Source organism: Coccinella septempunctata, chromosome 8, assembly GCF_907165205.1.
Source record: "Coccinella septempunctata chromosome 8, icCocSept1.1, whole genome shotgun sequence".
NCBI lineage: Eukaryota > Metazoa > Arthropoda > Insecta > Coleoptera > Coccinellidae > Coccinella > Coccinella septempunctata.
In genome coordinates, this window is record NC_058196.1 from 28,618,257 (window position 1) to 28,642,263 (window position 24,007).

The following is a 24,007-nucleotide window of genomic DNA, read 5'->3' on the forward strand; positions in this document are numbered from 1 at the left end:
CTCTCGTACTCGGTGTTCACGAAATTCGTATACATATGGATTACGGTAAATTTCATTCGCTAAAGTGGGAACAGAACAAAAAAACTGCAGTTTCAAATCAAATAACCTAAATTAATACTTCGAGTCAGGCGTAAAACTTATTCTTACTAACGTAGAAAGCACCAAATCACCAAACAACCATGGAATCACCTGCACCAGCACTCCTCTTAAAGCAGCACCCGAATTACGTAGATTTTCTCAAGGAGGCCTATTTTCAGGGGATGGAGAGGAGAAGTGGAACTATCCCCTTACGAGCAGTGGAGTGATGCAGGGATATAATAGTTATCCACAACCTCCCCCAGACCCGATGATGATGTATCACAGAAACTAAATTGATTGAAATGATGAAGTTTGAAAGTTCCTAATGAACATTGCGAAAAAACGTGAACAAGTTTGTGAAGTTCAGTTCTCTCCCATCATCATATCTCCTCAGGGAAACAGCATTGTGTAATGCTACTAGTTGAAAAGGAACGGATTCTGAAATTTCAGAGATGCAATAAACATTTTCCTTCAAATCCTTCAAATATTCGATTGAAAATTAGTCTGTAATTTTTTATTTATATTTCATAAACAGATAAATGTGCTAGATTACGTTGGAGCGAAATACAAGGTATCCCTTGAAAACATGCTTCCCTTAATTCGCAGGTAGTCATACAAAGTGATTGTGTCAAAACTGCTCTGCAACAAATCTATTGATTTTATGCGAATATTGAATGAGTGAAAACACGCCTTAAGCGTTTAATCACGACAATTGCCTCGTTTTATTCATTCTAAATTTTAAATCAACTCTGCTATTTTATTCCGATTCTGGACACTGCAAAATGATGAAGGGTCATGTAGTATCTAAGTAAAAAAACGAAATTATTCCAAATATGTTTATTTGTGTAGTACTCATATATCAATATATCATAAAACCTCTTTTAAAATATTCAAAAACTGTTTTGAAATATAATATACATTCGTAAAATTCATTCGTGATTCATCCGAAGCGTTCATAGATTCGAAAATATCGTGGGAAAAATTAGCGGCATTTGCGAGTAATTGAAAAGTTCCAGAAACATCTGATGGATCGAAAAATCTTCACCTATCTAGTTTTACTAAATACTCAGGAAACTCTATGTGACCGTCCTTTGAACGTTGTATTTGGGAAAACATAAACCGAACTTGGATTCAATTCCTGAGAATATTGGCAGACACACTGAATAACCGCCCACGTGATCTGGGTTTCTTGATTTTGCCTCTTCCATCACCTTCAATTCGGAACCAGAAGGTCTCCTGCAATAAAAAAAAATTATGATTAAAAATATATTTCCGAAATACAGTGAATGCAAAATATTTAACAAAAAATATAACTTGAAACACAAGACGCGAGGTGATCTTGAATTAATTTCCAAGGATAATTTTCGTATTCAGAATGACTAGATTTGTGGTAATGGTAACTGAAACAGGCCAAATTTCAAGCTGAAGTTTTCGCTAATACAAGAAATTCATGCCTGCTTGACCTATGAATATTTTGGCGGAGTGGATAATTCACAAATGTGATATACAATTTAAACAGCCTTGATCTTTGAAAAATGTTCAGCCAGAACAAATGAAACCACTCGAATATTCGGGAATTGAGAATAAATGGAAAATCTAACAACTGATCATCAATTCATTGATGTTGGACCACCAATATTTGTTAAGACAATAAGCTTCCCACCCTTCGAAATGAAGAGTTATCGATTGAAGTCGATTTGATTTGTATCTGTCAATATGGCGCTTGATTGAATTAGGGCCATACCGACAAGTTGAGAGAGAAATTCGTTGCTTCATCGAACGATAATGGTCGATCAACGTCAGCAAACTGCTGTCAGGTACAAAACATGCGAATTAACTTCAATGTACCCAAATTAGAGTGTTTCAATTGAAACGAATACTCAAGCCTATATCCTTCCTTATTTGATGTAATTGAATGGAAGTATGCCTGCCTTTCATTCTGTCCACTTACCGTCTCTTTTCCACATCAATATCATATTTATGATATACAGGTCAATACAGAGAACTTTGAAGAAATATTGTGAATGATTCAGACGGATTGTGGTGAATTTTCGAACTTTTTTAACACTTGCCTTGGATATTCTATAATTCTGGTCATAAACGAAGGTCTTGGTATACCTTCTGTTACAAAAAGACTCACCGTAAAAGACCCTGTGTGAAAATAGACAAATAATTATAAGCATTAACATTCGATGCCTGCTCCGAAAGGGTCTCCTATCTAGAGAGCAAAGGGTATGCTGCGTTGTCTTTCTCTGCGCCTGGAAAGGCTGTGGTTATATCCATCGACATGGGAATATCCTGATAATGAGTTCTTTGTCCCGAAAAACCGGCTCCCGCAAGAAAAAACAGTTTATTTTCCGCCATCAGTTACCGCTCCAGGAAATATGCGTGAAAGCATAGTCACTCGGTCGAAAGGAAAACAAAACTTAAAAGATATTCAACCCGGAGACCTGAGCCAGGACAACAGAGGACGAATTTGCATGAGAAAATCCAATTTGAATTTTCGAGTGCCACATCATGTTTACGGAGTCGTGAGCAGTAATGGCCCAAAAAGATCGATGAGACGTTATCTCGGTATTTTTTAATCGTTGCCGGTAGAGAGACGTTTGAATAATGCATTTCATTCGCCTCCCCGATACTTTTTCAAGGTTAATGTCGGAATACCGCAGCTAGACGGCCTTCGTTCAGGCGCTAGCTCTCACTAAATGCATCGGCAACGTGGAATTGAAAAAAACATATTACATAGTAAATTGTTTCGAAGCCTACAAACATTTGGAAACATCTGAGAATAGGACATGTCAAGCTCAAGTACATAAAAACGCTGATCCAAAACCTTTTCGATCATAAAACACACGTCAGGTCAGAAATTCATAGTTCAAAACTCAAAAACACATGACTCCCTTCAATTTCCGATTGATCGTTCGCTTAATTGGATGTTCCCTCTCAAAATAAATCACCCAATTTGATGTTAAAGGAAAGAACGTGATGAACGTCGGACACACGGGATGAATTCGTGTGGTTGCGGCCAGCAAAATAATTCATCAATCATTCTCCGTTTGCTCGGGCTACGCGGATTAAAGAGACATCGGGTAAAAATTACAGCGCCTTCCCACAAACACCATCATAAGTTCATGGGGTGTCGAAGAGGCTGTAATTGAAATCGATCATCGAAGAATGTAAAAATGAGACGTTCGACAGTGTTTCATCCCAATGGTTTTTCCTCGACTGTCAGCTACCGGTGACTTGGGACCTTAGAACATAGATACATGGAATGGAAAATAAACATTCCAAAAACTGGACTGAGATAGTTGCTTAGTGTCGCCAATCACAATTGAGACAGTTGATTCGGATATCATTAGCGCATCAATACGAATGGACAAGACGCATGTGAGTTTTTCAATAAAACGCCACTGCCTTAGTGTCGCTCTAGACAGAGAAACATGTGTGGACTACAAAAAATTCATTCATAGCACTGAATAGCCATTCCATGTATCTATGTTCTAAGCTTGGGACAGTCCTGTAACTTGGGACAATTACCCCTCTAGCAGATTTCCTTGTTTCTTACCATTTATGAGTGAAGGGACAAACTTGTCCCAAAGACAAACGCTAAACAAGATTGTTTAGCGTCTTTTCGGTTAGTTTAACAATTAATTCCTGTTGAGTTTGCCGTGACCAAAGCGTTTGAATTGACAGGAAGAATTAAACGAATTCAGGAGAGTAAAAGCGCGTTTTTTTATAGCCCTTATACTTTCTAGTGTCCTGTACATGTGTTTCGCTTTGTGCAATGCCGAATAGATACAAGCGGCGCATTGGCAGCAGGAAATATGCCGATTTTTCGCAGGATATTATTATTTATGTTATTTCCACAAAGAAATCACCAAAGAAAGAAAGAAATCAAAGTTCCCTTGTTTTGTTCAGTTTTTTTACATTTAGTTGCAATATATTTACTTTCGCTGTAATAGAGGCTTATCCTTACCGAATTTCAACTATGTATATAATCACAAATTCTAATTTTTCAAAACTATACACCGTCCCAAGTCACCTATTTTATTTGAGAGTTGAGAAATCGATAGATTTTAACTTGTGTACCAAGCCTCCCAAATCGGTGGGTGACTTGGAACAAGTATATTTTATTTTTTTCAAAATTTATTTCCGAATTCTGAAGCATAGTATATATCCTAATCAATGGTCTGAGTCATTCAGCATATTCGAACCTCTTTTTCATATACAAATAGGTCAACGTTTTGAAAATATTACAAGTTGAATTCAACAATCGTCCCAAGTCACTCGAATTTTTCTGAAAGAATATACGCCGCTTTGATACAGGGAATACCGTGGTTTAAAGTAATCATTCGATAGCTGAAAGAGTGCCAGGTTTCGATTATTCGATGACCCGACAAGACTCAGTGATTTGGACAAGTACACCATTTTCCTAAAACTTAAAATAACCTGAGTTTTTCCTCTGCAACTCGGTGCTTACGAAATTAGTAAATACCGACGACATTTTGAGTACCATAAATCACTCTTCAGTGCCTTAAGAAATACTATCTATATCTTGATTCTCAACACCCCGAATGAGTTGAAATAACAAACCAAGCACAGCAGACAATTCCACAAGATCGCGATCAAATCCTGTATATACTTCCGCCCTTTCGATACATCACCCCAACCTTATGGAATCGAATTAGCCCCACATGAATTTTCGTACATTCCAGGTCGTTTGCCGTATGAATCATTAACGCTATTCACAAATCCATTCGGGCAGGAGATGGGACACGTGAAACTCGTAAATTAGATCGGGAAGTTGTGTACTTACGTTCCTCCGAAGTCTATATACAACATTCGCTGGAGAAGCTCGTAGGATACAAGTGTGACACCGAACTGGGGCGAGGATCTAAACACACGGGCTGCAAGAAGAAAAAGAATCGTTGAGAACACTGCTGCGAGATGAAACAGCGAAAAAATTGTTTTCACTACAACGTCTACTCACGTATTGTTCCTTTCCAAAACGCCCTGAACCCTTCTTCCTTATAAATCTTCTTGGTTGCGTCTATAACTCCGCTATAAGTGGTTTGTCCCGCCCTTGCTACCACTTGCAATCTGGTTTTGATCACGTCAGCTGGGGTAACCAACGATGCTGCGGGGACACCAGCAATAGCTCCAGCTGCCAAGAGGGACAATGGATGGTTATATCTGGATAACGGATAATTATTGTGTAGTCCTTTGGATCAAGGATGATTCGACTGTGAGATGTGTTAGTGATGCGTCTTTTTGAAGTGAAACAATGGGGTGCTCTCGAGAAACCTAACTTTCATCCTCAAAGGGAATCATTTATGTATTAAATTCACCTCAACCACCTCAACAATACTTAGTGCACTTCCCCTACCATCCGTCATTTTGTTGACTTTCTCTTACTATTACCTTATTTGAACTACGCTATGGACTTTGAGGGAAAGCTTGTTTGTCCAACTTTAAATCAAAATAACAGAGCCTTGTTAGCAGAATAACAATTTTGCAGATATAATTACCCCCTTTCATCGGCCAAAGCTGCCTTCGTGTGCGCATACGCGGGGAAATAAATCGCACTGAATGGCACGTCTCGGAGAAGACATGCGCGTGCGCCCTTGTACAATCCGAACAGCCCGAGCTCCTTGACTACCGACCATGCTCGCACCTTCGTGCCGCTGGCTATCTCTCCGGCTACCTGCAATCGAATTTTCACGATTTCCAATGGATTCGTGAAGATGACCTGGGAACCTCCGGCCTGGAACGAAGAACTGCGGCTTTTATTTGAAATTTGAAATCGGCGGGTCGAAACTTACACATGCTCCAGAAATAATTTCGCCGAGCAGAGGAATGTTGCCTTTGCTGTCATAGAACTTGTCTCTGACGAAGTCGTTGACCGTCAATTTGATAGCCTTCTCTGGGGCCACACCCATGAGTTGTGGCACCAAACCTCTGTAAAGACCGAATACGCCCTCGTGTCGCACCACTTTTTTAAAGCAGTCGAAACTATTTCTGTACATAACTTCACCAATGAAGGAACCTGTCCTCTGATTTTGCATTCTCGTTTTGACTAAATCTATGGGATACACGGCTGTTGCTCCCACAGCTGAAAAACACAGAAATTTTCATGAATAAATGTAGTGGAATAATAAACGACTGAATTATAACAGGCGTAACGTGCAAATAACGATTTCAAATATAGAAGAAACTCTGGAATGCTCACCTCCTGCTACTGAACCTAAGGTAAACCGATAGGCGCTTTCCAAAATTTGAATGACCACGCCTCTATCTTCGGGACTCTGAAAATAATAAATTAAATCCTTCACATGCTACTCCAGTATCAAACGTACCATTAAGTTAGGAAATTTACAAACAAAAGCATGTAATGCTACACGCAGCTTACCTGCACAGCCTTTATTTCCGCCAATCTGTTTGTAATTTGTTTGAAATACTGCTCGGGTGCTATCGAGTATAGATCATTGTATACAATTTTCCTGAAACAACAAAAAAAAAAACACTAATCACACAGAGAAATTAACGAGGATAAATGAAGGCACAAACCCTTCCTCATGTTCACATTCTTGGTAAATCCTAATCCATAGCAGCAATTCAATGAAAAACAGAATTACTTTCACGAAAATCAATGAGAGTTATTTCAATATCTTGTATGAATTGGAGTGTGCAGTTAGTGTTTTTTGAAAGCTCCATAAGCTGTGACTGATTTTATGATTGGAAATGTTTTCAGAATATTTTATTATTGTTTTTTACATTTGGTGCACAAATGCATTTGAACTATTGTACCCAACTTTTCAAAAATTTCGTTTTAAAAAGACATAAATGTGTTGAAGCGAATGTGAGAAAAAATTAGGGCGTGATAATCATAATGAGAGAGAACACAATAATTAGAATAAACCTGATGATGTGTCAGAGAAATGATTTTCAATATTCAAGAAATTCTTCGAAATAATTTCGAGGCAAGCAACAGCCATTCTCCATAAAAAGAATGAGTGAAACAAAATTATTGCAGCATGGATTAAAAGATACTTAAAATGATTTTCTAGATAGAAGTTATCGATTTCAGTGGCTATATGCTTCAGAACAAAGTGATAATCAAACCAAAGGATATTACTACTTTGCTTTATGAGGAAAATGAATGATAATAGTGAATAGTGAGTAGAATAAAAATTTAGGAAAGCAACTTCTTTTAGGTAAAACTATAACAAATAGAGGGAAAGAGAAAGGAAACCTATAATTATTAGTTTTTTGTTGTATATTGCAATGTTCATGTTTTTAATTTACTATTCTTAATGATATTCTTTTGGAATCGATAAAGAACTGATTGACTTTGGATATAATGAAATTTGTTGTCGAATTTACCGCGGCGTCAATATATTCTGATGAATTTTTCATTTCATTCTTCAAATATGTAGGTTAAAAGATATTCACAATTTCTCTTCTACAGAAAGTCAAGCGGAAAAGCAAAGCCTCAAGAAAAAAGTCGAAAGAATAAAACATTCCTCTCACTCACCCGCTCTGATGTAAAACATCACACAGATGAAACAATATATCGACCTCTAGCGGTGTCATTTGCGACATCACTTGTGCAGAGTGCATAAACTCTTCTTTACTCACTTCTTGGGTCCGGTGACCATTTGTAACGTTCAAGTATATCCTCTTGACCAACTCCATGTTGTTCAGAAGGGAATTAAATGCTATGAAGTAGGGAAAACTGACTTTTCTTCCGCCGGTCTGGGACCCTTGGGCTGTCTGAAAGGAAATATATTTGCCTGTAGAGGATGGACCAAGACTTATCCATCAATATCAACGAACTGAAGGCATCATTCGTTCATTAATTCATAGCAATAAGGATTAATTCAGATGCATACTATCCGCTGATATGAAAATCAACAAGTGTTACGATCTGAATTGAACTAGCCAATTTGCCATCGTCAGGGTCCTAAATGGAGCAGATGGTGACCATGGTTTCGGTCTCGTTTGACCTCGTCAGAGCAACACAGCTTCTTCTCCGATGGAGAACTTTTGGAATTGACCTGTACTTGAGTTACCAATGTTCAGAAGGACCTACCTCTATAAGATGTGACTGCACTTGTGGGGTTAGAAGGTGGCTTTTGATATTAGTCATAATGTCTTGAAAGTCCATGACCGATATGAACCCAGTACCGTTTTTGTCGGCCCGTCTGAAGCCTTCAATAGCGTACTCTTCATGGAAATCGTGCAAAAACTGGCCGAACTCACTATAAGACACCACTCTCTGTTTGTCCTTCCCGAAGTATAGTTGCAAGAACGGCGAATCCATATTAAAAGGTATCCTTTTATGGAGTTCTGTCTTCTGTATCACCTCCACGAATTCCGCTGAAAAGAGATGAACTCAAAGTTATAAAACTTCTTATTTTCATCTTCATCTTCGAAAATTGTGGTACCAGGGATAAGAGAACAGTTATCCCTATCATGAATTATGAAGACTTACGAAAGCTGACCATCCCATTGCCGTTGGTGTCGAATAGCTGGAAGGCAGTTTTATACAGGGCGTCCGGAAAGCAGAGCAACCCTTCGAAGGCTTGAAATTCAGAGTATGATATGAGCCCATCTTTGCTGGTGTCCACGATGGCGGCAAGAAGATTGACGGATTCTTTGTTGTAGTTCTTATCGTCGAATAAACCTAAGTATCTGATGACGAAGTCATTGGACGTCATGAATTTCTCTCCATTCTTGTCGACCGAAGCGTACTTGTTGAAGATGTCGTGAAGACTGGTAGGATTAGCCCGTTTCAAATATCCTCCACCCTGGAAAAAAATAATTGAAAAAATACTTAAGGAAAGAATGAAAATATGAAAAACAAATATTTCTTGATCATCCTTCATCCCAAATATAGAACGAAAACGCAATCACATATTTAAAATATTTTTGAAACAGCACTAGGTGGCAATAAGTAACACAGCCAAGTCACTCATTTGATGCCTTTGTTGAAAATATTATTGTCTGCTTTTCTGCCAAGTTTATCCATTCAATATCCTTCTTCATGAAAACAAAACATAAAACCTTTCTTGAACTCATTCCAATTACTTCTACCCAAAAAAAAGTAGTAATAGCTGAAACTTTTCAGAAAGAAATACAATTTATATCCACTATCGAGAAGAAAAATTTGACCTCCAAGGGTCACCTAAACAATTAAATCAGGGAAAAAATGGATAAATACCTTCCTCACTGACCTCATTAATAACAATCTTGGCCTCTTCCTTTCGCTTGATCATAACGAAAATTCACCAAACCGATTCGGAGAAAAAAAAATAAACGTATCAATATTCTTTTCACTTTCACGCGAATTGATAAAATAAGTAATCCCTTAATACGTGTTTATACGCAAGTCGAACGGAGGTGTTTAAAAATAGTTGATGTCAGATAGCCGCTTGTACAATAGCCTCAGGACAAAAACAAATTTTTGCACAGCGGTTACGTAAAGTATTTATATTACTACACGGTAAATTTTGTGAAAACCGAAACCGATGATGATGGAACCAGTGGAGCCTGGAGATGTTAGCTGTTGCAACTTTATCGAAGAACCAGGTACGAAAAACGGAAAACAACGCGTCATACGAATGGATTCTGTAGCTTTAGATAATTTCCTGCGTGAATTGATTGTTTGGAATACGGGGAGATTGGGGAGAACCTAATTGAGAAGCCATGGATATTGCATGCGATACTGAACGTGCCTGACTTCATTCAGAGAAGCAGACATAAGAAGAATTTCTAAAAAAGTCAATTGCTCTTTTCAACTTGAATAGTTCGCTAATTATTTCATATTATGATATTCTTCCTTTTAAGCTCTGATAATCTTAAAGAAATAGATCGAAAGGATCACGATAAGCTGTCAGTAAAATCTCATTCGTGAAACACGCTGTACAATGCAGTCTCGATTTTTTTTCTTCGTTCATTCATTTCGATTAAAATCATGTCACCTGAATCTCAACAAATCTAATTAGTTCCCAAAAAAACTGGTTGCAGGTTATCCTTCAAGGGTTTCATTATTCTTTTATCGGATTTACCAATATATTGGAGAATCCCCAAAGACGCAACTCATTTCATTGAATATGCACATGCAAACGACTCGTCCTGTTTTCAAAATTTGAATAATTTCAAGGGAATACAAATGAAAGTTTTTTTACCTAGGTAATTAAAAATATAATTGTACCAAATTGCTATACCACGATGTGAATAAGTCATTTTTAATTCTCTGCAAATAAATGTGAATAAAGTTCACATTATTATTGAATTAAGAGTTGAATGATAGAACACAATGAAGTACCTACAGGGTGTCCGGCTTCAACGTGATTGTAGACTCTAAATATAGAAAAAACTCGAAAACCTACCGCCATAACACTGCATTTTTGTAATTATTTTGTAAATATTTGGCGGAGATTGAATTCAGTGACAACGAAAAATAATTCCAACTACTGGCGGTGATTACCGAAGAGAGACATTGGATGTTCCATTTGTTATTACACGCATAAGAAAATTCTAATAATACCAAGATTTTTTTCAGTCAATCTGTATTTCTCGAAAATCTCCATACAATATTCGGAAACTAACGTTTGTCAATTTTGAGTAGGTATTTTATTTTATATATTAATGTGGAGTCTGGGCACTCAACCACCGGCTGGCACGCACGCGCATCTAGATGCCTCCTAGAGCGCTCCTGCGCAGACATTGCTCACTAGATTGCCCTTGACGCAGGCGCGTGAATAGCTTACTCTACCCGCCATAATATAGAGGTTTTCAAAAAACTGCACAATTTGAAATCCCAAAGGAGTTTTTGTAATAAGATGCGCGCTTTATATAGTTCTATATTATTTATTTTCGCACAAAATTCCTATAAAATTCACAATAAAAATGCAAAGAAAATTGTTAAGACTTATTCTTTCGTAGGATTTCCTAATGCATTCCTATTCGATATGGAAAATTTGGTTTCGTTGACAAACACAATGATAATACCTAAACTATACGAAATTAATTGATTACAGTTATCTCTGTTAATATTTGACGTCTTCTTGAATAAATATTATCTCGAGCATTTCCTAATATATCATATTGTCCAATGCCGATTATGGATAGCAAACAATTAATCCATTAATGAAATATGAATAAACAAGAGGGACAGAAAGATGGGATGTATATTGTAAATTCGACGAAAGAAATTTGAATACATTTCTTATAAATACAATCCAAGATAAATCCATTAAACTTCAGGATCAACTGGATAACTTTCATCATTATATTTTTCTGAGTTATGAAATTTTGTCAACAACCCTGGAACATTCAATTAAAAGGATTTTCTGACTAGAAGAAAAGCGAGAAGATTTAAATATTTTCAATAGCCCTTAGTATGTTTCCAACCTACTAATTCACAGTTTGAGCCGATGAAGTTACACTGATGATAAAGAATTAGATCAACAAGATATGAAAACCCAAATTATGATAATTATTAGCCATGTAACCAACCTCTTGACATCGAGCTGGCTTGAAAAACTTGTCCATTACTATTCTTTCACTTTTACAAAACCAGATTTCAATAGAAAATTAAAACACAGTTGCGTGTACCTAAGCTTCCGAAAACACAAAAATTAAAAATCTAGATTGCCATACAAATTGATAACCTACAAAGAGCAAGGTTAGTTTCTGACACTGACAGCCGAATCATATGACTCTGACCTGACGTCTCTGCTTTAGTGCTTTGACAAACGATGACAGCAGAAAGCAGAAACTTATTTCACATTTTCTGAAAATTAACGACATATTCGTAGATTCACAATACTAATAATGATCAAAAAATTCTGAAAAGACTGTAACTTAGCAGAATAGTCCACCCTCAACCCCTGAAAAACGGATCACCTCACTATGCAGGTAACTGGATAAAAAATTAACAACTTAAGACCTAAGATCCAGGAAATCTAATTGATAGACTATCGATTAGATTTAGCTATCAATGATAGTTAACGTTCACGAGATTTCCAGCAACCCATTAGATTGGCCACTTTCATAGGTCTTAGCATTAACAATTAAGTAATTATGTAACTCAAAAAGGTCTTAGCAGAGTTTATAGAACTCTATGATCTTTGGGTCTTAGTTCTTAGCAGAGACCCTTTCTCTATGGTTCTTAGGAAGGGTGCTTGAAACAAACTTTGGATCTACTGCATAGACAAACTACTACTGATCTTCTACTGTCAGCAGTCAGCCAAAGAGGTTAATTTTTGACTCAGCAGTCAGCTGAAACTGTCAAGAGATCATTCGTCATTCGTTTGACATCAGAAAAGTCAGAATGGAAAAAGCGATGTTTTATTGTGATGTACTGATTAGAATATTCTTTAATGAAAGTGAAATTTGAATCTCTTTCTGAACGTGTTACATGAATAATGGAGGGTATAAGCACAAATGGAAATACACAAGTTGTTCAAGTGAAAAAGGTACATCGTGTTTCAAAATCATGACAAAAATGATGAATAGGCATGAATAATATTTCATTGATTCCAGGTAAATTTGCTTGGACAGTTGGAGATTTCTGTGTCCGAATCTGAAAAACGAGCTAATGGTACTTTGAATATCAGGGATTATTTCACTGTTTACTCTGTTGAAGTGAAGTAAGATGTTCTCATATCCCAAGTTCATCAATCAATATATGTTTTTTTCCTTAGAGTTAACAATCCCGAACTGTTAAATAGTAGAAAATTGGTCAAAGTAACATCTGTATGGAGAAGGTACACAGAGTTTGAGCAACTCCGAAAGTATTTAGTTGTAACCTATCCTTTCATTGTTGTACCTCCTTTGCCTGAGAAAAGGGTTATGTTTGGATGGCAGAAAACCTCTACGGATACATTTGACCCAATTTTTGTAGATCGAAGAAGGGCTGGTCTTGAAAATTTTCTACTTAGAGTAGCAGCCCACCCTATACTTGGATGGGATATACAATTCTTAGAATTTCTCCAAAATGAAGAAGGGTGGAGAGAATCACATAAAAGCAATGGTCAGTACATTTGCATCAATTCTTCTTCAATTTGAATTTGAACTTTTAGGCTATTTGCAAGCTGTTGAAAGTACATTCAAGAACCTATCCATATCCGTAAGATCGAAAAAGAGAAGTGGAGAGTTTGAGGAATTGAAGCACTACAGCAATACTTTGTATACAAACCTAAATAACCTCCTCAAAGCTAGGGCTAGGATAGCTGAAAAACTATATACAATTCATAAATTGCATGCAAACTATGGAAGGGTCTTCAGTGAGTGGAGCGTTGTGGAGAAGGATATGGGGGATGCGCTACAAAAAACTGGTCATTATCTGGATTCCCTGGCATCTTCAGTAGATGGGACTCTTGAAGACGAAGAAATTTTGATTGACCAGATGAAGGAATACTTATTTTTCGCCGATTCTCTTCAGCAAGTTTGTAGGCATCGTGACATGTTACAACTACAGTTAGAATCGGCTGAGGAAAATGTCAATAATAAAAATCTGGAACGTGAAAAGGCCCTACAGGGAAAGATAAGTCTCATCTCAAAACTTTTTGGTTCTGTGGACACTGAGGAACTGAGAGAAGCGAAAGTAAGCTTCTTGGATCAGCAGATTGAAGAAGGCAGCAATGCTGTTGTCAAAAATAAGGAGAGTTTGAGGTTAGTAGATTTGACAGTATGACATTTCTAAGTACATAGATTAAAATTTTCTTCAGGGAGTTCACAGATAAGGCTATGGAAGATATAAATAGGTTCCAGGAACAGAAAATATTAGATCTCAAGGATATACTTACAAGCTATGCCTTCTTACAACTGAAAGCAAGTAAAAAGGTGAGTAGTTTCTGCATTTTACCTTCCAATCTGGAACCCCTGGCCACCCAATACGTCATCACCCTTCAAACAGGCGCTGAACTGAATTTCACCACTTTTCTTTATCTTTTGTTCTATGCAATTCATCGACCAGTGAAGAAAACAGATGAGATTAATAGATTTATTTTTGGCCTTTCACAGAATCTTCAAACATGGACCCAAGTGAGAGATTGTCTCCAAAACATCACCTGAGAATTTTAAACATACTGAATACATTTTTAATCTACTTGTCCAACTTGGGAATGTAAATTCACTGCTTTACTTTTGCAACGATATTCAACTTTGTTGATTAAAAAAAATGTATTCATTTTTGTCTTTGGGGCAATTCAATTTTTGTGCCATGAATATTCTTCGGGTATTCCCAAGAATGGAATAAATTTAACCTAACTTCAAATATTTCAGAAGCAGCTTCAGTAATTAGGTTTGAAATTTATTATATGATTCATCTCTACAGAAATTGAACAGAATGACATATTGGGATCAAAATCAACTTGTGCTTTGTATCAAAGTCAACATTTCATTCATCCATTTTTTTAATGATATCATTCGCTTCTGTACTGTAGCTCAGAATTCAGTAAATTTGATATTCTTTGTTATGTTTTTTTAGATGTCTTTTATTTTTTATCATAATTTATTTATTTCCATTTTGCATTATGAAGTTACCTGTACTTCGAAATCAATACCTTATCATGTTGGGTGAAAAAACCATTTCATGATGCTTATTGTTTTATATATTTTATTCCTGATATTATAATATTTAGCTCATTACGTTATTTTACACATTCTATGTAGAATATACATTCAGCAGTTGCAACTTAAACTTTAAAGGGATATATTTATGGATGGATTCTTGAAGAAGTAGTGCAATATTTGAGAAAACCTGCTTCTCCTTCACCATTTGTGTGTTCAAACAAACTGGAATGTATATTTCAAGTATTTTTTGTTGATGTACCTGTCTGTACTTACATATTAAAATATTCTTGTTATCAATATCATCAGTGTTCAAAATAAAATTCTCCAATTGATATTACAAGGCATTTTTTATTTATCCTCATTTGTTAATTTTGAAATGTAATGAATTGATATTCAATACGACGTTTCGTTCCTAGAGAGCCACCATCAGATCTATTCTTGCGAATACGGACCTGTTGATATGTATATATTGCTTAATGAGAACAAAATTCTTGAAAATCTGGCGAGTTTCAAATTTGATTAATCGACAGATAAATGTATAAGTGATATGTGAGGCTAATTAATGAAATGAACAATTGAATTTTTCAGATCTTCAATTCATTATAATTATTATCATTTTACAAGGTAAAACATACAAATAAAACTAGATTATCATCCAATTTTGTCAGTAAACACTTCTTTCAAACAATTTCCCATATGACAATTCATCAAAAAAATTACCACTCAACATGATATGTAAGGTGCTCTTATAATACAGGATCTTTTCAGTCATTCTTCTTATCTTGAACAGGAGTAACATCTTCTTCATCATCTGGACAACTGATCTCCTCTTCTTTCTCAAGTTTTCTCTTCATCTCCTCTTCTTCTAGTTCCTTCTTTAGATGTTTAGGTAACCAAAAACAAGCATAAACAAGTTTAATCAATATCCATGTCACCCCTGCCAGCAGAAGGTAAGACATGGAATCAACCACCATTTTGAAAACGTCTACTGTGACTTTCTGATGCTTCATAGAAAGAATTTATTAGAAGTCTACATTGGAGTCAATCATACTATTATATGGATGCACTTACAAGCTACTCTGATGCTTGGTAACCCGCTATGATTGAATAACAACAAAAACATTTAGAGATCAATACATCATTTCCATTGGTCTGATGCGATAAAATCGATGTAGGATATAGGCGGGATAATGACTTCATAATAAATACTTCTTTGAAGTCCTCAACTACAAAACGAATACTCATGTGTTTTGTTTTCAATATTTGCTAATAATAATAATTTATTCAATATTCAATTTTTTTTATTCTCGAACCTTATTTTCATCAAATTCTCAACGTTTTCCAGATTTTGGTTTGAATCTTGGGAACTACTTATTATACCTTAAGTATAAACATGATCCGGATGTTTTAAAGATGCACACTCACCAGCTGATTCAACAAATCCACTAAACCCATTCCAGACTGGTCAGCCAATAGACTTTCCTCGTCTTCACTCGTACCATTTCCGCTGTTACGAATTTTGTCTTCCATCCTCTTCAACTCGTGCCCTATCAACTCCATATTATGATTGAATTTCCTTCTATTTTTGATAATACGCATGAAAAACCATATTCCTAGAGCTGTGCAAACAAGAAGGCACAAAAAACCGTTCCTATAAGCATCAACGCTCTGGTCATCCATAATTCGAAGTGAAGCAATAACACCATACTTGAGGTAACGTTGAATGAAGGACAATTTTATCGAATTTTGAACCTTCTAAAATATGTATCGCTTAAGAAAGCCACGTAGCAGTGCTTGCCGCGTTTCGCTCATTTATGATAAATGGAAGTCATTAAATGGGGGAAGCAAGTGATATCTAAAAAAAGTTTTTGCTTTTATAAATACAGGGTGGGAAACCTCTTGTATTGACCGAGAAAGAAACTTTTCTATCTTGGCAGAACGTTGTATAAATGATCGAATCGTTTCAGAGGCGGATTTTCTATATAGTATAGGTAGGCTATATAGTTTATTGCGAATTTTTGAAGGCAGCTAATTTCTGAAAGCGAACTTTGCCAATTCAACCATTTTTGAAGCAACGTAACTCTTCAACGGAGCGTTTCCGGGCACAACTCCGCCAAAGGTAGTTTTCGTCTTATTTTTAGGTTTTCCAAATTTATTCTCTTTAATCATGTATTTTAATATTATATTTTACCACCCATTCTTGGGATCGACTATCTCTCACTGCTTTCAAACCCGCGTTTAATAACCGGGATTTTTCATCTTTCATGGCGTGTAAACCCACGGCTTATGAAGCTTGTTTGTTGCCTCACTATTAGAGCTACCTGTTTAACATCTCTTTAAGATGGACATGCTAGAATTGAGTGCTCCTTTCAACGGCTATTGATCTTAGTTCACATCGCTGTTCTGCTTCAGCCTAAAGGTTTAAGCAGTCTTGCTTCGTTGGTCGCCGAAACCATAATGGAATTTGATGATTGTTAGGAATGGAAAGGAACAGAAAACAAATATAATTTTTTATCTTTCTATAATTCGTAAGATAAGTCAGTGCATTATTGTTACAACAGAATAAAAAAAATAACTAGATATAATCTAATTATATTACATGTATAAATAAAATCCAAGATTCAAAACGAATTGAATTACTTAAAATTAATATCACTATTCTAATATCACCTCTAATAGGGGCGTCCCTAGAAACATCGCAAAGTTAGTCTATAACACGTGATCATATCCATGCAAAAATGAATGCAAGAATTTCACAAGCTTATTTAAAGTTTACTGAACGTAACAAACCTTTAACAACTTTTTTCCTCAATACTCATGCATAACTTCGACTATCGTGTTTTTAGAGACGTCCTTTACAGTCGTCAATAATTACTATCTTTCGGCTGGTTCTACCTACGGGTAGGCACCGGCCAGTGGCACCAGAACAATATGTACTGGTGATTGGTTCGTAGTTGAAGATTGCTCATAATGAACGCTTAAAACTATCTGTGACTGAGACACTGTGTATGTCCAAATGGAGTCTCAGTGCGCTTATTTGATTTTTATCTTATGGAGTTTCAGTTTGAAGCCTAACATGTCCGATAAAACGCCGGAGAAAGCAGAAAGTATGACCACTTTCGTGATGTTGGCGATGATTGGATTAGCAGAAAATCCTATGATTTTAAAGGGACTTTCCAACTCCTGTAAAAAAGTTATTACCAATTATTCGCTGGTCGATTCGCAATGAATTGATTTTCTAGTGTCGACTTCCACTGCATTCATTTGATCTACCAGGTGGATAATCTATTTCAGATACTTACCTTCAACAGATCAATGGCCAGTTTAAGCACGTTGTTAGCCACATTCAACTCTTCTTTCTTATGCGGCTTCTGCTCAATCTGTAGATGCAGATTGATCTGTTCCGTTAAAAGAACAGACAAGTTTCTGTATTTCTTGTTGATCCTCGTTCCTAGGGTGAGAAATCGTAACAGAAAAATGCCCAGTCCAAAACACCAAACCAAAGCTTCAACATTCGACAAAATATTCAAGGAAAGTGTTTCCTGAAAAAAATTCTCTGATGCAAAGGAGATTATGGAATATTGAGTATATAAAACAATTAACTAGTGGACGGTTTCAATTCCGTTGGATGTCTAAGTTGACTGCTGGAGTTATTTCTCACCTTCAACAATTCGATGCATAGGAACGACATAAGCATCATCATGAGTATGAAAGCGGTGGACACGATAACATCCACCGATCTTTGCGGTCCCCTCCTCTTCAAGTAGGCCCTGACGGACAACCACGTCTTTATATTCCTAACCTTGTTCAATCTGAAATGGGGAAGTTTCGATTTTTGTGCTTTACGAAATGAGGTCAGATGTGAGAATAGCTTCGCGTAGAGGAAACGTTGTTTGAAAGTTCTTTCCGCTACAGAGAGCAAGAAAAAGTAAAATGTAGCTAGGGTGCATCTCTGAACAGATGCGTTTATTCTGAATATCCTCTCCCTGCAAAAAACATTGGGGTGAAAATTTTTGCGCTTTTAACCTCGACCTCGGTTCTCACATAATTCGAATAAGGGGTAAATATTACCGATATCTTACCAGAAGGTTGTTCCGTAGCAGTCATTCAAGATTTCCGACATAGCATTCAGCAGTCGGTTGCAGTTGACCTCCAGAACGAAATTGAAGATAATATGCTCAAATTCGGCGAAAGATATCATATCCTTGGCTGAACGGTGGATGATGGGTAAAAAGGCCAGTACCACGGATACGCAGACCCCAATGTAAAAATAATCCATGGACTCGGGCATCGATTCCACCCTAGCGATGATTGCGGAGCTGATATCTAACATTGACAGATCTGCCTTTTTGATTTCCCTTCTTTCCCAAACAGTACAGCTGACTTGAATATAAAAAGATTTCATACAATTTTACCATTCTTTGGTATTCTCAAATTGAGGATATCAAGATCAGCTTTGGGAAGAAATAATTTTTGAAAATTTGAGAATACACTCTAAACTTAAAAAAATAGCTGAAGAAACTAATCCCAGAGAAGTTAAAACATCCAAAAGCCACGGTAGACCGGTTTCCGGATCATTGTCCCTCGTCAGTACAGTGTAGCGCTGAATTTTCCAAGCGCAGGATGGCGCCGACGAAATTTCTGAGAATTTCTCAAAACGTCGCCCAGATTTCGTTCAAGCCGCCATCCTCCGCACGGAATATTCAGCACTACACTGAACTGACGAGGGACAATGATCCCAAAACCGATTGGAATGACATTTCTTCGGAATTGTAATTTTGAAATCTCATTACCTCGCCTATTGCTATTGAAGTTATTCTTCAACATTCATGGAGATGTTTTCTGAATAAACGTGTTTTATAAACATACCTTTTGCACTTGGGGGGTTCAAGATGGCTGTTGGTGTGTAGTTGTACTCGCAGCTGCTCCTTAACCTACTATTACTTCTCACATCGTCCATATCTGAAGTGTAGCTGCAATCGTCACTATTGGTCGTAACGCCCATCCATTCAACCTGCTCAGTGAATTCATCTGTATCGTCAAGAGTACTCTCAACATGAGAGTAATTCATTTTCCTCTGTAACAAAAGAGCTTTTCATGTAGTAGTACGAATCTTTAATATGATTTATGTGATAACTATATGCGATATGTATAAAGCTGGCCCAGCACCTTCATTTGAACAATCTATTTATAATATTTTTATTGGAAAAAATCTAGGTTAAGCCAACTTCACACACAACCATGTGTGAATGGTTTTACTTGGAAAATAAAATGCTAAGTACAAACGTACCAAAGCGGATGGTAGCCTTCTTATATCAGCTTCACTTTCACTATCGGAACTGAATGCTCTACTTTCACTATTCGATCTATTGTCCAAAAAATTCTTTACCCCTTGAACTTGCCTGATCCATCTATTGCACTTTTTGCAAACATGACAATCTGGGGAGGTCGGTATTTCTTCTTCACTGGTTCGAGAACCATTACCGCAAAAGCTCTCAAAACCGTCATCATCACCTTGGGTGCGAGGTCTCCTAACTGCTAGAAAGTTCAAAGGCCTGAAAAGAGCAAGATTCAAATCCGATGGGCCACCAGTAAACAGTGTAATATGCACTGATAACGCATATAAAACGAAATTTCTGAAAGCACGACCTGAAATTCCCGCAAATTTCAACAAACTCGAAGACCGTTGGATAGATTCTGACCATGGGCTCTATCATATTTCAAATAAGCAGCAACATCCAAAATTTCACATCGATAGATTAAAAGTTGCGAACTGTTACGTCCCCACATCCATTTTTTAAAAATCAGGATAACTCAAAAACCTTACAATGTTGAAAATCATGCAATAAATCCCTAGTCAAAGGAGAAAGCAAAAATTTTTTCTTCACCTTCTACTTTTGCAATAACATTTATCCCGTCTTTCAGCGTCATTCTGGATAACCGGAATATCTTCTTCTTCCTCTTTGTTGCCTTCATCACTAGGAGCAGGATCGTCCTGTTCAGTTTCCTCATTTTTCGGAACAGGTTCAACGACATCTACCTCTTCTTCTGGCTGTGTCACTGTCACTTTTGGAGTTGACGAGTCCACAGACGAGTCAGCAAAAGAAACGCGAGAGTCATTTTTTCGCACCTGATTCCTCCTTCTTCTGAATTGCTTCGGTTTGTGACCTCTCGTTTTTTTAGAAGGTTCTGTCAGAGGTTTAGTAGAAACTATTTGAGAGAAGATCAAGGTCATAACCCAGGTCATGGTGAAAGGAATGAGAATTTCTGTGTACGGAAGCATCTGCAACGAAGCATAGACCCTTAGTATCAACGAATTTCAATATATTTTGAATATATCTTTCCAAGATTTTTATATTCAATATTCCGTCAAAATTTTTTATTTATTCGGTTACAATCTCTGTTCAAATAAAATCCTTGTATAACGAGAGAGTCTTTAAAAAGAAGATGGCCAGACTAAAATCAATAAATCGCACTTCAACCAAAAATAACATTACTTTTACTGACCATCGACATATCCAGTTCTTTAGAAGAATGCCCTTGGATGAAATAAATAGTTATGTTTGCCCAAAGTAGCAAGTAAAGAGCCAGGAAAATTCCAAATTCTAACTTTGAGGTACGACGAATCCACCATTTTGCATAAAAAGGCAACAAAACACATCGTAGCGTTGCCTGCTTGGCCACGGTTACTAGGCCATGCTGTGGTTTGGCTTTAGTGAAAGATGAACCTATAAAAAATGTAAAATTGAGCCCTATTCCTAGATGAACGGTAAGTGAATGCACCTCTCACTAAATCGAGATCAATAAGGTTGGTGTTTGGTTTAGTGCTTCTCATCGAAATGTTATTCAAACCATTGAGAATTTTTTGTTCTATACTGGTTTCCCATTGTTGTTTATCGTAGGTTCCAATTTTCTTCTGATACCTGTAAGGAATCACCTTGTCAAGGTTAGCTTGAAGCACAGGGTCAGGAACAAAGAAAATCAATATATACGACTTCTCGAATGAGGAGTAATATTCTCACCAGATAAACGAATCCTCAATACCCATCTAATTCGAATTATCTTCTATTTATTATGTCAGAGGTTTCTAGATAGAAAGAAACCAATATTTCTAGATGAATGTTATCAAACCAACAGTATTTATTACGTGCTTTTTCCACAATGTAGAATGGTCTATTTTTACATTCTTATCTTAATTGGTAAATATATATACGTGTGTTATGTCAGGTTTACAGAATTTGCACTGCAGGTTTTTATTTTTATAATATGCCTCGAGATAAAAACAAACACATCGTCTTAAACCTGCCTGCCAAATGTGACAACGGATCGATGGGAAACTGTCAAATACAGCTGTTTGGGTACTCGCCTACTTTGGCATTCGACCTACTCAGCAACTTTTTCGAGAGAAATTTCTAAGGAAAGATTCCAGATATCTCGTTTCATTTTGCAATAATTTCTTAGATCAACAATCGAAAAGAATGATCGCACTTGAAACTTACATGGTTATCGTTCTGTTCGAAGCGGCTTAATGTTAGCTTTATCGGAGAACGCTTGATACGAAAGTTACAAACAAACATATGATTCACTATTTCTGATGTTTGTGGTTTTTGGTTTACCAAATCTCCGGTACATCTTTCCCAAAATCGTCTCCTTCAAAGAACGACTAAGGTGCAACCTGATCACAACCTAGCGAACAAAACCAAACATAATAAATTCTCAATTAGTATTTTCTGGGTGAATTTAGGTCAAGAAAAAATTATCAGAGGTTTCCAATGCATAGGCGTCGGATTGTCCGACGAGAATTGATAATATTGTTGTTTAAATAAAAATATATTGTTGAATGTTATGAAACTCATGGAAGTATATGAACTAGGACACTTTTATTGTGCGACTGTATCAGTTAAAACCATAAGACGAACCTCGCAGGTCGTGAACTTGAATATGATTTTTTTTTATTGTCTCCAGCAATGATTAATGAGTCATATGTTTGATTGTGATGCAAATACTCATCATAAAACCGGTAATAATTCTCATTTGTTCACTTTTTGAAGGCGAACATTTGTAAACACATCGAATAATGTGTGTTTGAAGTAGCATTCTGGTTTATTCGAAAAAAATTTCTCCTTATTTTTCTCAGAAATTACTCAATGTCACCTCTTACCCCTAAACACCTCCCTACTTTTATGGAGAGTCCACCTCTGCTCAGCAACAATAAAGCCATCAATCCATTTCTGGCGAATAGACCATCCATCGTTTGGGACACTGCATACTCTCCTGTTATGCCTCCCTCTATTGTGAAATGCTGAACAGAAACAAAGAAATGTTGCAGAAGCAATTCAACAAAGGTTGTCGCACTGGCAGAAGCTCTTTGAAGTGGTAGCAATGCCGAAAAATGAGGGTATGAAGTTGACTCACCTTGTATGTGAGCCTCAAGAGCATGGAATCTGGGAATTCAAGCCATATTTCATCCCCCCCACGCAACACCTCTTACGACTGTCAACTTTTCAATTCTGCAACCACTCCAACCCTTATAGAAAACTATAATTGCCCCCATAAATTTGCAGACTCAAATAAATCAGGCTGCCTGATACGGATCTTTTAATATTTCGTCGGTTGGAGTCAGACCATGCCCCATCTTCCAAATTGGAGACATGCGACGAGGGTACACATCGACCAAATTCTATTCCGACCGGGCCCATTGTGGAGATGCACGCGCATCCACAACTTGAAGAGGGTCCCATTATAATTCATACCTACCTCATCCACAATAGAAATTGTCCCAAATTATACCTCGTAAATGGGTGTTTTCCGCAGGCCGGAATAATATAAACTATGCGCCACGGAGAAACGTGTATAGCGTTTTGGGGGTGGAATGCGGGACCTACGAAATGGGGGGCACACGCTTCTTTGCTGGAATAGTAAGTGGTCTGAATAATTTGCGAGTTCCTATGTGCTCAGTCTTGCATGTCCATTAATGCCGATTGAATTATGGCAGTTGGAATATGCCGTGTGGATGTGAATGGTTATGATATTCAACAATCTCTTCGTCTATTGACCTAGTAATGATTGGTGCTCGTTTGTTTTAAGGCCACAGGTATATTGTGCCAATTTTAATCTCTCTAGTTATGCAGTGTAATTGAAAATGATTAAATAACCTTCTTTCAAATGTTCTGAAAAGATGAAAATGAACTTTGGGGTGAAACAATAATAAACAGATCATTTCGTTACACAAAATGACAGTTTTCGTCGACCTAAACAAGAATGACATTTTACGTACTAATTTACGAACGAAAAGTCGCTTATTTTTGAAGGCAAGTACTTTTCGTCCGCGTACACTTTTCGT

At 36.9% G+C, this 24,007-nt stretch overlaps 4 protein-coding genes across 8 annotated transcripts; 1 reads left to right on the forward strand and 3 right to left on the reverse strand.

Moving 5' to 3' along the window:
• Positions 1–900: 900 nt before the first annotated feature.
• Positions 901–11,792, reverse strand: LOC123318521 (calcium-binding mitochondrial carrier protein Aralar1). 3 transcript variants are annotated; one of them, XM_044905163.1, is made up of 11 exons: positions 11,602–11,792; positions 8,573–8,888; positions 8,171–8,457; positions 7,613–7,851; positions 6,488–6,578; positions 6,308–6,383; positions 5,901–6,190; positions 5,607–5,842; positions 5,069–5,271; positions 4,895–4,985; positions 901–1,314 (listed from the first exon to the last, which is right to left on the reverse strand). In XM_044905163.1, the coding sequence occupies exons 1-11, from the start codon at positions 11,635–11,637 to the stop codon at positions 1,155–1,157; spliced, it is 2,025 nt and encodes a 674-aa protein (XP_044761098.1). In that variant the 5' UTR covers positions 11,638–11,792; the 3' UTR covers positions 901–1,154. The 3 variants fall into 3 exon arrangements, with proteins under 3 accessions (XP_044761098.1, XP_044761097.1, XP_044761099.1); XM_044905162.1 differs by lacking the exon at positions 11,602–11,792 and adding an exon at positions 9,315–9,456; XM_044905164.1 differs by lacking the exon at positions 11,602–11,792 and adding an exon at positions 9,302–9,438.
• Positions 9,532–15,001, forward strand: LOC123318522 (sorting nexin-4-like). Of its 2 annotated transcripts, none has more exons than XM_044905166.1 (6): positions 9,532–9,669; positions 12,631–12,737; positions 12,792–13,120; positions 13,170–13,761; positions 13,818–13,932; positions 14,113–15,001. In XM_044905166.1, exons 1-6 carry the CDS (start codon positions 9,637–9,639, stop codon positions 14,161–14,163), a joined length of 1,227 nt encoding a protein of 408 aa, XP_044761101.1. In that variant the 5' UTR covers positions 9,532–9,636; the 3' UTR covers positions 14,164–15,001. The 2 variants fall into 2 exon arrangements, with proteins under 2 accessions (XP_044761101.1, XP_044761100.1); XM_044905165.1 differs by lacking the exon at positions 9,532–9,669 and adding an exon at positions 12,293–12,563.
• Positions 14,511–16,684, reverse strand: LOC123318523. The gene is made up of 2 exons (XM_044905167.1): positions 16,090–16,684; positions 14,511–15,539 (listed from the first exon to the last, which is right to left on the reverse strand). The coding sequence occupies exons 1-2, from the start codon at positions 16,342–16,344 to the stop codon at positions 15,429–15,431; spliced, it is 366 nt and encodes a 121-aa protein (XP_044761102.1). The 5' UTR covers positions 16,345–16,684; the 3' UTR covers positions 14,511–15,428.
• Positions 16,685–17,168: 484 nt separating this feature from the next.
• Positions 17,169–22,336, reverse strand: LOC123319019 (protein phtf). Of its 2 annotated transcripts, none has more exons than XM_044905822.1 (10): positions 22,164–22,336; positions 21,448–21,587; positions 21,172–21,392; positions 20,553–20,947; positions 19,955–20,219; positions 19,534–19,741; positions 18,747–19,047; positions 18,326–18,650; positions 17,967–18,206; positions 17,169–17,847 (listed from the first exon to the last, which is right to left on the reverse strand). In XM_044905822.1, coding segments are annotated over exons 1-10 (2,247 nt in total). In that variant the 5' UTR covers positions 22,166–22,336; the 3' UTR covers positions 17,169–17,697. The 2 variants fall into 2 exon arrangements, with proteins under 2 accessions (XP_044761757.1, XP_044761756.1); XM_044905821.1 differs by lacking the exon at positions 22,164–22,336 and adding an exon at positions 21,687–22,038.
• Positions 22,337–24,007: the final 1,671 nt, after the last annotated feature.

Coding starts and splice junctions, on each gene's coding strand:
- LOC123318521 (XM_044905162.1), bottom strand. CDS start 9,356: ATGATCAAGCGAAAGGAAGAGGCCAAGATTGTTATTAATGAG. Junction 7,852..8,170: donor TGCAGTCACATCTTATAGAG/GTAGGTCCTTCT, acceptor ATTTCCTTTCAG/ACAGCCCAAGGGTCCCAGAC. Junction 5,272..5,606: donor GCTTTGGCCGATGAAAGGGG/GTAATTATATCT, acceptor TCCGTTATCCAG/ATATAACCATCCATTGTCCC.
- LOC123318522 (XM_044905165.1), top strand. CDS start 12,513: ATGGAGGGTATAAGCACAAATGGAAATACACAAGTTGTTCAAGTGAAA. Junction 12,564..12,630: donor AAGTTGTTCAAGTGAAAAAG/GTACATCGTGTT, acceptor CATTGATTCCAG/GTAAATTTGCTTGGACAGTT. Junction 13,121..13,169: donor AGAATCACATAAAAGCAATG/GTCAGTACATTT, acceptor TTGAACTTTTAG/GCTATTTGCAAGCTGTTGAA.
- LOC123318523 (XM_044905167.1), bottom strand. CDS start 16,344: ATGGATGACCAGAGCGTTGATGCTTATAGGAACGGTTTTTTGTGCCTT. Junction 15,540..16,089: donor TGGATTTGTTGAATCAGCTG/GTGAGTGTGCAT, acceptor AAACATCTAAAG/AAGGAACTAGAAGAAGAGGA.
- LOC123319019 (XM_044905821.1), bottom strand. CDS start 21,712: ATGGGTATTGAGGATTCGTTTATCTG. Junction 20,220..20,552: donor TGTTATTGCAAAAGTAGAAG/GTGAAGAAAAAA, acceptor TGCTCTTTTCAG/GCCTTTGAACTTTCTAGCAG. Junction 18,207..18,325: donor TATGCATCGAATTGTTGAAG/GTGAGAAATAAC, acceptor AATTTTTTTCAG/GAAACACTTTCCTTGAATAT.